We start from the raw sequence: 14,561 nt of genomic DNA, 5'->3' as shown, positions 1-14,561 counted from the left end.
AGTTTTCCAAGTTAGGAAGTCTCTCTTCTGGCCTCAGTGTGTCTTTTTTTCAGTGTGTTACGTCTTAATTTTGGAAGAAACGTGACAAAGAAGACAATGTTTGGAAGATTAACATGATTTATTTAGTACCACAGAGCAAATAACCATTTCTAAAAACTGAAATTGAGTTCGCCCTATCTGCAATATGCTTCTTTTATATGTATTTATATTTTCCCCATTATGAGTAATATTATTATTAGGACTTAATTAATTTAATTGCATTTAATTTTATTTGATTTCATTTAGTTTAGTTGAATTTAATTTGGTTTAGTTTAGTTTAGTTTAATTTGACTTAATTTACTTCAGTTAAATTTAAAATAATTACATTTTCAGAAATTCAGATGAGCCATAAAATATGAGCCAATATTTTGCAGACTTTCTGAGGTGTTGCATTCACATGAATCTTTGCAGTCTGGAACTAGTTTTCCTGATTATTCTGATGTCACATGAACGCAGCACAGATGCACAATGTTTACAAAAGAGAGAAATAATGAGTGTTTCTGCTCCATGATTCTGGGTTCTGCTCCAGATTCTGTTGGGGCCAGTTGTTTGTCTGTCTTTCAGCAAGATTACAGAAAAACTAACAAACCGAAAATATAACTTTCCTTGGCAGACACAATAAAAACAACAAAACAAATAGATTTGGCAGAAAAAGTACCAGACTCTTGCTCAGGATCTAAGATGAAGCAATGCAAATTTGTCTGTCTGAGTCTGGATCCTCTGCAGCTCCACTTGTTTGTCTTTTGTTCATTTTTTCTTTATCTGCTGCAAACTTTCTGCAAAACTTCTGGATATTCACCTTTTTTTTGGTGCAGTTTTCAGGTTAAAAACATGATTGCGCTGTTCTTTCATCTAGATTTTAGCCTCAAGAGTAAATAAAGACTCCTTATTATGGATACAACAGTGAAATAATTCAAAATGTTTAGTGAAAATGGTAATTTACAACGTCATTATGGTTAACCCGTCTTAGAATGAGTAATAAACCCACAAAGAGAGATTAATAATTTTGACAAAGTGTACTTTTTTGCATTACATGACCTTTCTCTCTTCCTTCTGGGCCCGACAGCGATACCGGAGTCTGATTAATTATTTATACGGCTTATTTTCCTCTTCCAACAGAATTTAAATGAATACAGGTCTAAGACAATGAAGTCGACCTGGATTCTTTCTGCTCAGCAGGAGCTCCGTCTGAAGTTTAACAAAACATTTGGATTTTAAAACCCACCGCTCGCTGTTTGAATCAGCATTTAGGTCGACTGTAACTCAGCATCTGACACAGAAAAACAAAACAAACATCTTTTACAGATTATATTACAGATCCATATCTCACAAATTAATTTAATGGGACACCTTATTTAAAGTTGCCCTTTTTATCATATATAAGCAGTAAACACACATTAAATAAAGTGTTTATTACACTATAATAAGGACATTAGTGTTCTATATGTGTCAATGATTATTATATTAACTGGGTTTTACTATATTGTCATTATGTTGTTTTAAAATACATTAGTAAACACTTTTATATTCAGAGTGTATATTTACAAAAAAAATAGAGTGTTTCAAATATCTTTATTGTGAAGCGTTTTTCACAGAACTCTCTGAACACGGTGATACAAAATAATATATAAATACAAATACAAAATAAAAATACAGTAAGGCAATAAAATAAATATAAAATATAATAACAATTACAAACAAACAACAGAATACAGAAAAAATAAATTAATAAAATGAGTTAATAAAAAAAAAACAATGAATAACAATGAAACGTGATGTTCAGCGTTTAGTTTTTTTGCAACCAGTGCATGCTCAGATCTGATTTTAGATAAAAGCAAATTAAATGCATTACAAAGTGCATAACATTAAAGACATATGACAGTTTACTGAGAATTTACTGATGATTTCCTGTGTGGAAATTGTTACCTTAAATTTAAAATTAATTAATTTAACTCCACCTTATTTTCTCAGGGTATAGAATGCAAAACATAAGATGGAAAATAAAACCCACTAAATCATAAAAACATGTTAAAATATAAATAAACGTCTTAGTTGTGGTGATTGGACTCAGCTGGGCAGGCAGGTAAATGCATGAACCACACACACACTGCTGGAGAAAGCTGCAGAAAGAATCAGATGTTAATGTGAGAGATCTGACACTTTCTTGGTTAATAAAACTGCACAGTGTCCACTATTTTAAGGGGATAGAGGGGGAAGGTTTTTACCAGATATAATACTTCTATCCTGCTCTGAACAGGGTTAAAAACCCACATTGATATAAATATGCTGCTTGTGCCTGGAACCTTCTGCAGCAGTTTAAAATAGGTTTCTCTTTGTGGATTTCTGCAGAAACTGTGTGTTCTCTCCTCTGGCTGCAGATGTTTCAGGCTGCTTCAGAATATTGTTGTTTTTTTTTGCTGTCTTAGTCTCATTAGGTTGTTGTTGTTAGTTATTTTTATGGTTTTACATACAAGCTCCTGGTTGTTTTAAAGTAGGCAAAGCATTGTATTGTAAAACTATCAGCATCAAAATGTATTTAAAGTATTGAAAGTAAAAGTACTCATTATGCATAATGGCACAACTCAGATTGTTATATATTATGCTTATTTGTATTGATGCATTCATGAAGCAGCTTTATAATTTTATAAAGGTAGGGCTAATTTTAACTCCTTAATATACTGTTATGATGTTTAATTTCTGTCTAATCACTTTATATTTATTATGTCTTTTATGTTAAATCAACCAGATAAGTAATTGAAGCTGTCAGCTAAATGTAGTGAAGTAAAAAGTTCAATATTTGTATACATAAGTATAAAGTTACATAATGTGGAAATACTCAAGTATTTACCAAAGTATAGTATTTGACTAAATGTACTTTGTTACATTCCACCACTGTGTGATTGTAGGAATCTCTAATGTGGTTTTATAATCTGTTTTCTCATGAAAAATTGATTTCTTCTCATCTCTGTGTGGATTTCTTGGTTAAGTAAAGGTTCATTCCAAATTTTTTAATTAGAATCTACAGAAAAATAATCACCAACTATCTTGATAAATGATAATTGAATATATAAAGTAATTTTCATGGGAAATATGCAGAAAATACATATAAATACATAAATAGTTTTCTGCCTCTCAAACATGAACATTTCTAGCTGTTTTCTCTGTTTTATATTATAAAAAAATGAATATTTTTGAGTGTTGGACTGACAAAAGAAGACGTCTGAAGGCGTCACCTTGGAATTTGAGAAGTTTTTGAATTTTTATTTACTCGGAAAGCAATTTAGCAGCATACGAGACAATGAAGAGATTCTTACAAATGTTTCCCCTTGTTCTTTTAGGGCGAACCTGACCCAGGACATCATCAGAGGGATCAGAGGCTGCAAGGAGAACTCAGGAAACGGTAACAACACACATACACACACACACACACACACACACACACATACACACACACGCACGCACATTATACATCCATTATGTAACATGTGTCGCTTTTTATTTTGAGAGAGTTTAATACTTTATTCTCCTCACATCTCTTCCTGCAGTTAGTAACTCTCTCTCTCAGATGATGAGGTGCAGCATGTCTTTCCTCCTCCTGAATCTGAAGCATTTAGCAGCTATTAAGAGATTTCATTAGGTGGTGTGCTGCCCCCAGGTCCCAGCATACACAGTTTAATCAGCCCCTCTCCTGCTGGAGGTCAGCCGGTCGTGGTGGCTGCATTGCAGGGCTCGCTACATTTAAAGAGGCTTATAAAATGTGATGGTGAAAGGTTGAGCTGCTCAGGTTGCTCACCTGCATTCTGAAAGCGTGACCTTTGTGACCCGACACCTCGTAGTCTCCATCTGTCTCTTGTCTCCTCCCCTTTAATCGTCCTCTCTGCTTTTGAGTGCCATCCAGGCAGCAACTTCTGGGTCTGAGCAGGGAGGCAAACCAGGAAGTGCCTTAAACTGCATTCTACCAAAGACTCCAACAGGGGGCGCTGATGGCGGCTGCAGAAGCATTTGTGTCAATTTCCATTTCAATTCACAATCAGAAAACTTGTCACTTGATTTATTAACTTTTTTTAAGACAACACTATGGTCTCAATCGCAAGTAAAACATCTTCTTCAAGACAATTTGATGTTAATAGTTCAAATAATGGCCCCATTTAGAAGAAAATAGAAGATAAAGAATCATATTATTTGGGGCGTGGCTACCTTTGATTGACAGGTGGCTAACAAGGCGAGCCGTCATCAGGAGAAAAGCAGAACAATGCGTATCCATGGCAACGTGTTAATAGAGTTATATATAACGTTATATAGATAAAAAAGGAAGTTTACCAGTTTGGTCTCATAACTTTGATCCTTTCACACTGTATTTTCACTTAATGACAGTTTATTTGAACGTTTTGTTCAGTAAAAATGTCTTGTTCAGCGTTTGGTTGGACTAACAGACGCTCCAAGGAGTCGCTGCTCAGTACATTTAGGTTTTGTTTTATGCCAAAACTAACATCCCAGTTAATGCTAACATGAATTAGCAATGACTTCTCTCAGTCAGGTTGAGGTGTAGAGAGGCGTGTAGTCAGTGATCAGATCCCTCTCGCTCCTCCACAGTCCAAATATGGTCTGCTCCTCCTATCGGAAACAAGATGGTGACGAGTGTAACGATGAACTCGATGCTTCCAACGGGCCACAAACCAACTGGCGACGTCATACATCCATTATTTATATACAGTCTATGGTGCCGTCTCATGTCTCCTGTCTCTCTCTGTCCCTCAGTGGTCCATCGGAGGCGTTCTGTGATGTCGGGAGACGACGTGCTTCTCCAGTGCGAGCTGCGTTCAAACCTGGCGACTCCGCGCTGGACGCTAAACGGCAAAGAGCTCCAGGGATACGGCCTCAATTCAGGCTACCGCATCGGCACAGACGGCCTCCTCATCATCGGAGCTCGCTCCCAGCAGAGCGGCTCTTATCGCTGCTTCGCTGTGGAGAACTCTGTCTCCGTGCTGGTTTATCTCTACACCGTGAGGGTGCACACGGACGCGTACTTCCCCGTGGAGCCCACCGCCACCACCAACCCCACCACCGTCTCCAGCCCTACTGTCTTCACCACCAGCAGCCCCACAGAGCAGCCTCTGCCCTCGCCTCCCGCCCCGCTGCCCCCTGGAGCCGAGTTCCAGACCTACAGACACATGGAGGCCGTGTACATCTCCCTGGTGGCGGTCCTCGGGGGGCTCTGCCTGGTGCTGACTGTGGTGCTGCTCTACGTCAGCTTCTGCACCAGGCGGGACTCTCGGGAGCGGAAGTTCTCCCAGCAGGGCCTGCAGGTCCTGGGGGCCTCTGAGAGAAAGAGGAGCTCCCATCTTGAACTCAAAACCATCTCCAGCCACTGCAACGGCCGGCAGGGTCGCCGCTCCATCTCCATGACGACCTTCGGGGACATCGGCGATGGTTTCCTGCAGATAGTTCCAGGCGAGGGGCAGTTTTCTCCATGCAAAACACCTCCCCCGGCACCTCCTCTTCCCATGCCGCCTCCGCTGCCCAACATGGACTACGCCAACGGGCTGTCGGCGACTCTGCCCAGCGTGCTGAGGAAGATGAACGGGAACAGCTACGTGCTGCTGCGGCAGGCCGACCACGACGGCATGTCGCCGCTCTACCACTCCTTCACAGAGGAGCTGAACAGGATCCTGGAGCAGAGGAAACACACACAGCTGGACCTGCAGCCTGACGAGAGCTCCATCTAGGGCGCCCCCTCTCAGTCTTTGTTGCACAGTTATTTATTTTTACCCCCGACGGCGACCCGTAGCTGCGGGGACTGTTGTATCAAGCTGCTGTTATCCACCCAGTGTCAGAGAACCTGCAGGTCGTGTCCTCACCTGATCTGAAATGTGCAGCCTCCTGCGTCTCACGTGACAAACGGCCCATGATTTCACTTCAACATTGGACTACGCTGACCAGAGATTTCTAATCACAAAAAGGGAACTGTGAAAAATGTTGCACAGTAACAGAAATGACCGCGAGCGGAGCGGGGAGCTTATTGATGCTGCCTCGGCCGAGACTCTCTGGAGGCTCGTGAGGAATGGAGTCAGATGACCACAGAAAGGTGCAAACTGGGACACATAATGAATCAGGCCAGGAGGTGATGACGCGTTAATGAGACTGTGGAAGAGTTCAGGAAGCTTATAGTGCCATGTAACGTTAAAGTGATACTCCACTCAAATCTGTTGTATTTCAAGCTGCTGTGGGGAAACATTTCACATAACATGCCCCAAATCTGAGAGCCTTTCCCTTTGTGTTGCAAGATTGAAATGCTCCTTCTTCTGTGATGGTGATAGAAGCTGTTTCAGCTGCACACAGCCAGGCTGAAGTTGCCCTGCAGCCTATTTGACCTGTTTGGCTGAGCTGCCCCTCTGGAGGAAAGAACTTTTATAGCTGGTACCATTTTTATGGTATTTTTTTCTGTTGTGGTTGCATAAAGAAGCCTATAATTGCTGACGTTAGACCAAATTAGTTCATGCCATCTCATCTTAATGATGAGAGGAGGATGATTTAGATTCTTAAAAAGAAACAAAGTGATGCAAATCGTTGCCCCATGCTGTGGCCGCTGTCATGTTGCATCCAAATTAGATGATGTTTCCGTTTCAGGGCTCCTGGTGAGTCGTTCCAGGTGGTGGAAATTATTAAAACTAGTGGTAAAACCACTTGGATACCATGTAAATAAGAATCTCCACATATCCTCCGAACAGTGTTTGTCAAAGCTTGTCACGTTTGCATCATATCATGCAAAAATTGCCTCATTATGCAGTTAAAATAACCAGTAATGTCCTTTTTCAGATTAAAGCAACAGCCAAAATGTCTGTCAGATCAGGGTTTGTTTATGGTAAAAAAATGCATCTGTGACTCATTTCTCCCTCCTCCTACAAATGCACTAATCTACCAAACTAAAGGACTATTCAAAGACTTATCATGCGTTTCTTTAACAAACTTAAGTATCCAACATATATGATAATGTTGAAGGCATATCATGTTTTACAACACCTTTTTTCCACATTAAAAACATGTAAAATAGAAATATAACTGCACATTTTATTCAGTTAATTGTTTATTTTGGGGGTGTTTCGATGTACCAATATTGACGATAACTGTAAAGAATTAAAGATTGACTTCATATATTATAATATAATGTAAGTACATGCACCTCTTGAGTCATTTCTGTTAACTTTTATTGTTCTATTTGTGATTACAGACACTCTTCACCTCCATACAATCGTATTTTACGTGAAATTAATTTAACAAAAGAGACAAAAATGCAAAATAAACAAAGTTAAAACAAAAAGAATTTGACTGATAGCATTTTTTCCCTCTAATTTTCTATAGATAATACCATAATATCGTTATCGTGAATTCTTTTGGCCATGATAATAAGTCTATTTTAATCTTAAAAACATCAGATAATGGTGAAAAAAAACCCAGAGGGGCATTTCCAAATTGGTAATATTTTGATGAACAGCAAAAATCCCCAAAATATCCAATTTCAAATTAAATCAAACACACACACAAATAATCAAATCCTCATATTTGTGTTGGGATTTTTTGCTTCATAACTGAAGAAAATCTGACTACAAGCTTCTGTTCCTCAAGAAGTCCTTGTTTTACTCCCCCTGTTTGCTGCTCAAAAGATGAATTTTATGTGGAGTATCACTTTAAGAAGCCGTTACAGCACAAGAGCTCAGGTGGTAAAACAAATCATACATTTAAACTGATTTAAACCACTCTCTCTTCATCTCCCCCCCCCGTACTCGTTGTAAATTAATGCAATAATCACGTCAGTGTTGCAGCTGTTTGTAGCAGTTTTCGTCGTGTCGCTGCCAGTGGAAACACCTGTAGGAAACGTTCTGTTTTTAGCATCTGTGTGTGTGAGACGCAGCTTGAGCAGTCGATTAAAGACCATTAGAGGTGCAGTCACTTTGTGGTCAGACTGATTGAATTCATCGAGGACCACATACTGGCTGCAGGGCCACGACACACACTGAACACACTGCTGTGGAGAAAAACGCTTATATTTGCTGCTAGACATACATACTGATTTGTTTTTCTATGATCATTCATTTTTCCTGATACTTCAGATTCATGCTGGATTCTTTTTAAAAAATTGTGCTTCAAACAAACTGGTGTTCATCCTTTTTTAAATTTGTCCTTGTCTGTGCAAAAAAAAAAACCTGCAGGTGGCATGTGGTTGAATCAGACCTTCACACATGCAGCCCACAAAGGCAACCTCAGTGTTTACCTGACATGAGAGCAAGGCCTAAACAACCAGAACAGCAGCTCCCACAGTATTTCTTTGGCAAGGTGACCAGGATTAAAACAGCACATGTATAACTTACAGGGACTGAAATGAATCTCTGAGTAGTTTGTAAACGTGTCACGGCCGGTGTTAAATAAAAATCTATCTCTCCTGCAAAGTGTTGAATCAGCTCTCAGCAGCGGCGGCGCCTCCACGGTGACTTCATCTGTCAGAGCGCGGTGACAGTAACAGCGGTACTTGGCTCGCCTCCACAAAGAGAGGATGATGGGGGCTGCGTGTCTGTTTGCTCTGTCGTCTCTGCAGGTAGAGGCAGACAGGAAACATTTGACCCGAGTGTCCTGGTTAGCCGTGCAGTGAACAGATGATGGTGCAGGGAGGCAGGAGCTGTTTCGCACATGCAGGTTTTCAGTCGAGGAAAGTAGAGACTGATGAATAGAAATCTGTCTGACTAAACTAATCAGTATGACTCAAACGAAGGGCTTGCCTGTTTGCATCTGAGACTTTCAGTCAATTTCAGTCTTTGCACAACAAACTATCACTTTTTATGTGTACAGTTTTAAGCATACTGACACTTTAATCCCAATACTCTGTTTACTGTTTTTCTTTAAAAATCTGGCCATCCATCTGTGAAGTCATGCAAAGAATTTTGTGCAAATCTTTATGCATTGCAATTTTTTGTGCAGTTTTGTGCATTTCTTCTGTATTGCATTTTTTGTGCATTGCCATTTTTTGTGCATTGCCATTTTTGTGCAATTTTTTGTGCAGTGCCATTTTTGTGCAATTTTTAGCATTTTTTTGGTGTACTGCAATTTTTGTGCATTGCAAAACTACCAGGTTAGGTTTAAGAAAAGATAGTTGTTTTGGTAAAAAAAAATGTGTGTCCGTTACCTACAGAGATGTAACAAAAGTAAGCTAAAGTAGATCAACGTTGACTTTTGTTCCACAGGTTAAACACGGGACACAATTGTATGGACAGATTAGTTCTTAAGTGGCTTGTAAAAGAGATTCAGGAGAGCTCACTGATTCACCGATTTCCTCGTGTTTTGAATTTCTCTGAGGCATTTTACAAGTAATCCAGACCTGTTGCAGGTCTTCAACCATGTTTCATTACTTTGAAACAATTTGTGAGATTGCAAATCTTTTATTCATTACAAATTATAAAGTGAGAAAAAGTTATGAATATGACAGAATATGAAAATGTTCTTGCATGTTCTCATGGGTGAACTGTCCTCTGGACAGAGGGAGCTATAGAGCTTTTGGTTGTCTAGAAAGGATCCATCTATAATGAATGTTTTCTGCGAGACTCTGGCTTTTTACAATTCACTTTAAATCAATCCAGAGATGGAAAACATGTTGAAGAGCATCCTTTGCTTAATTAAAAGTTTATCAGACCGCAAATTAAACAACAATTAGTAAGCTGGTGCACCCCGCGGCCCCTCAACTGGCCCTTCGACCCGACCAGAACAGCTGCTGGTACAAATGGACGTGTTGGCACTAGCTGCTATGCACGCTTTAAACCCTTTCAAGTGTTTCCTTGTCCTCATCTTCATTCATTGCCTCTGTCCCTCTCCGCTGCCTCTTCCCCATCTCATCACCTCTTTATGACAGTGTCATCTATAATTCTCTCTGCTCACATTCACACACACACACACACACACACACACACACACACACACTCTCTCTCTCTTTCTTTCCCTGCTGAGTTTACAAATGGCCTCTAATCAATTACAACCATTTTGCAAAGATCCCTGGAGTTTGTGTTTTTGTGAAACCACCGCATTTTCTGCATTAGTTAAACATTACTGTAGATTTCTAGCTGATATTTTTAGTTGTAGAGAAGGTTTTTCTTGCACACATTTCCCATAAGAATCATTTAAATTTGTGCTAACATGCTCAGAAAGGTTTATTAAATGAAGGTTCATTCACAAGTGTTTCATTGAATTTATTTAAACCTAAGTTGTAAAGGAATGTTTGTAAAAATGATTCTCCTGAGTTCAACACGTGACTGTAAAAGCTTCCATAATAATCAAGTTGTGGACAATCCTTCAACCTTTGCTGCTGCTTCATTCTCACTTATTAAGGACAATCTGTTTACATTAGGCGCTCTGCACTGCATAACTACACTATGGACTTTAGAAATAGCTAGAAACCAGTTTTACATTCACCTTGTTTCTGTACACAGCGAAGCATTTACATCCACCATATGCAAGATATTTCATGTAGATTATTTCTCTCTAAGTGTTGGCCAAAGAAAGTTCTTGGAGTTCACAATTTGCACTGTTCTTTTGTAAAAAGTTGTGTTAAATATTCTTGTAAACTGTGACTCTTTCCATCGAGATAATGACTTTTGTGGTTTTTCTGGCTGAAGTGATATGTTTGCTTCTTGTAAGATAATGTAACCACCCAAGGAGTTTTCTTTTCTATTGTCTCCCATGTCTTATTTATTTGAGTTCAATAAATTTCCACTTGTTTTTGTGCAGATAAAGAGACTTCTGTTCATCCCTGTCAACAGCCCAATATGAAAATCTTCTTGCATGTTCTCCTGGGTGAACGTCCTTTGTTGCTCTTTATACGACGTCACCTGATTTCCTCCTCAGAGGCAGCGCTGCAGGATTACGAGGGCTATACAGTCATGGAAAATTGTTAGACCACCCTTTTTCTTCAATTTCTTCTTCATTTTAGTGCCTGGTACAACTAAAGGTACATTTGTTTGGAGAAATATAATGCTTATAATTAAAATAGCTCATAAGAGTTTATTTTGAGAGCTGATATCTAGACATTTTCCATGGTTTTCTTGATAATAATTTTGGTTATTGTAGCTCTTTTCACAACGACAACACAGGGTGGCTCTTTGAAACGGGCATTTATTGAGATTGTCTCATCTTATTCATTCCTCGCTTTTCACGCCGTAAGAACTGTATTGAAATCAAGTGAAATTAAATAAATTACATCGTTTCATATGCAAAATAAACTTAACAACAATGTGAGAGGCGTTAAACTTGCACAAATACCTTGTTATGAAAAAGAGTTCCTTAAAGTCTTCACAGTCTTTTAAAGTGTATTTAACCATCAGCTCCACATGTTAGCTTTCCATTCAGCTTATTAGCAATTTGAGTTAGCTCATGCGCACATTTACCTCACAACACAAAACAGGAACAGGAAACTTAGTTCCACCACAATACAAAATATAATGTAAACGTCAAAAATAATTCACTTATGGCTTATTTTTAAGACATCAGATTCTCGTATCTTATGAATTACATTTTTAACAACTTTAACCTTACATCAAATAATTCTTAATCTATTTATTACATTAAATTATGAATTCGCAAATTATGCTCAGTGCATTTATGCAACAGCACTTACAGTTATTATCAAGACAGCCATTGAAAATGTACCTTTAGTTGTACCAGGCATTAAAATGAACACGAAATTGAAGAAAACAATGGTGGTCTAATATTTTTTCCCTGACTGCATATTCATTTTAGTGCATCATGTTCTGTTGGGATTAGTACGAACAGTGAATTAGAACAACCTGGTCTTATTTATTTGAGTTCAATACATTTCCATTTGTTTGGTGCAGATAAGGAGACTTGTGTGCAGCAGTGTCAACAGCCCTGAGGGGAAGAAGTCAGGAACCGACATGCAGAACATGCTCACACACCGACTCCGATCCTCAGGACACCGTAACACTCGGCTGTTTTTAGCTCGTGGCCACTGTCCTCCGCTGGGACCGGAGCCCACGTGACCCCAGACTCATTTACATTTACATACATGTGTGACTCTGACAGAGAGAGAAATGTAGCATAAGCTCAGAGGGCTGGATGATTAAAAAAATGACTTTTTCAGAGCTGCGTTTCACAGCAGTAACTTAGCAACTGCATCTTTATTTAGAGGCTTTAATGTCCTGGCGTGGGTCTGGCTGTGCCGGATCCCATTGGGGAGCGCGGGTGTGATGAGAGCACAGTGGCCCTGAGATCCGTCACCGCTGCCATACATTAATTAAAATGCAAGAAGTGAGCATGAAACAAAACATTTTCACATCATCGAGCCAACTGTGCTTAAATTCCTCTCTCTGCTTTGAAATAAACAGACGTCGGTGATGTAAGTTCACTGATGATTTAGTGTATAGTTTTAATTGGCTGAGCAGGATAATTATAACAAACTGCAGCCCTTATATCTGAGAGGAGTTCAAAGGAGAAGAGGGAATTCGCATTGTATGGCAGACCACTTATGCAAGTAAAAAACAAGATGAAAACCTCATTAGGTGTGTTTTCATTAAAGTCTTAGCAAATTTTGAAGCAAAATTTTGAAGAAATGTGAATTAGTGAGTTTCCATCAGCTGGTCCAGAGCAAATAAACAAAGCTGTATCCGAAAATTTGAGAGGTGACAGTTTCCAACCTGCCACAGCTGGTCAGAACTTCAGAGAGATGCTCGCTTGTGTGACTCTCGTAAAGAGATCGTGTCTGGAAAACAGAGCTTTTTATCTCCTGCTCCAAATTCATTGAGTGGGCAGTCACAAGCTGTGTTTCCATTAGAGTTGAAGCAAATTTTGTAGCAACATTTTCAAATGTTGCCTTAAAGAAAATGTGAATAAGTGAGTTTTCATCAGCTGGTTCAGAGCGAATAAACAAAGCTGCAGTAAAGTACTTTGGTCAACAGGTGGCAGTGTAATGTGTTGCTGTAGGCTAATCCGTCAGTAAACAGGAGAAGAAGAAGAGAGAAAACGACAACAAAAAGAGAGAAAATAGAGAGAAGTCTTCAGGAATTAGATTCAACTTCTTATAGTTCTTTCATGTCAGAGGAAACAGCTGATCAGTCATGTGATTAAAAGTTTCTAACTTATTCAGAAAAAGTGTTTCCATCTCCTGATTAGAGCAAGTGCAACAAGCTGCAAACATGAACTACTTGACCAGATTGCAGACGTTTGAGCAGCTTTAAAAAAAAGACATATCTTGCAAGACCTGTTTCTGAGGCTTGATGGGCCTAATGGATGACTCTGAAGTGATCTTGAGGTTGAAAAGTCAGGGAACGTTAAGATATGAGTACAGGTGCATCTCAATACATTAGAATATGATGGAAAAGTCAATTTCCAGTAGTTCAAGTCAAATAGCCCCAACCAAGTATTGAGTCATATAGATGGACATACTTTTCAGAGGCCAACATTTCCATATCAAACATACTTATAAAATTGGTCTTTTGTAATATTCACATTTTTTTGAGACACTAAATTTAAGGTCTTCATTAAATGTAAGCCATAATCATTATAATTAGAAGAAATTAAATAAATTGAGACATTAAATGTTTCATTCTGTGTGTAATGGATTTATATAATGTGTTATTTCCACTTTTTGAATTGAATTACTGACATAAATAAACTTTTCTATGATATTCTAATTTATTGAGATGCACCTGTACAAGAATGTTCTTGCATCAGGCCCAAGGACTTACTTTTCTCGAAATAATGACGAAGGGTAGATGATCTGTAGTGCATGGTCTAAAGTCCATGGAGTAAGTGCATTGAGGGCGTGTCTGACTTACTTTTGGTAGTTACATGGCACATAATCTGGGTTCAAAGTGAGACAGAGGAGTTTTATTTAGCCTCCTAATTCTTCTTAAGTTTGTTTTGGCCATTTACAGGACGGAATCTGCAAACTGGAGAAGCGAACTCTCCACTTTCTCCCAGTCTTTTGTCCCATCAGCAACTCCTTCTGACTGCATGTGAGCAAATGCACCGAAAATGTATTTAACTGAGGAGGAATGCTGCTGTGCCTCCCTCTCTCTATCTCTCTCTATCTCTTCTCTGTGTGTGTGTGTGTGCGTGTGTGTGTGTGTGTGTCTCCCACCCACCAGAATGAATTATCTTCTCCTATTAAGAGATTCACTCCCACATGGACATTTTATTCCCTCCAGCAGACTGTGGAGGTTGTTTGTATTTTATTGATCTTTGAGTGTTTAAATGATTAGAAAGAGACTGCTTTCAGTTTATTGAAAATGTGCGCAGAACTAAAACATTATAGTTATAAACTTGACAGAGGAACCAGAACTAAACTTTAAGCCTCATTTCTGAAATCTCTGTGTCACTGTGTTCACAATGTCATTAATAATTTCCTTATTAATGATGATACATTTAAATTTGTTTTTGCTACAATTTTTTCGTGAGCTGAAGTCAAATTTTGCAAAGTTTGAGAGAAAACAGCCTATTGCATATGAAAAAGTCTCAGATGATTGGGT

General features: G+C 38.9%; 1 protein-coding gene across 1 annotated transcript in view; it reads left to right on the top strand.

Annotated features, from left to right (window-relative positions):
* sema4gb (sema domain, immunoglobulin domain (Ig), transmembrane domain (TM) and short cytoplasmic domain, (semaphorin) 4Gb) overlaps nt 1-10,811 on the top strand; it is a 61,852-nt gene extending 51,041 nt beyond the window's left edge. Inside the window, exons 14-15 of the mRNA XM_059324420.1 lie at nt 3,378-3,439; nt 4,798-10,811. Of these exons, the coding sequence (XP_059180403.1) occupies nt 3,378-3,439; nt 4,798-5,765 (1,030 nt within the window). The 3' untranslated portion in view covers nt 5,766-10,811. The remainder of the gene's footprint in view (nt 1-3,377; nt 3,440-4,797) is intronic.
* Nucleotides 10,812-14,561: the final 3,750 nt, after the last annotated feature.

The sequence above is a fragment of the Centropristis striata genome, chromosome 21, assembly GCF_030273125.1.
Source record: "Centropristis striata isolate RG_2023a ecotype Rhode Island chromosome 21, C.striata_1.0, whole genome shotgun sequence".
Taxonomy (NCBI): domain Eukaryota; kingdom Metazoa; phylum Chordata; class Actinopteri; order Perciformes; family Serranidae; genus Centropristis; species Centropristis striata.
The sequence above is the reverse complement of the archived record's forward strand: the minus strand, read 5'-3'. Positions and strand labels throughout refer to the sequence as shown.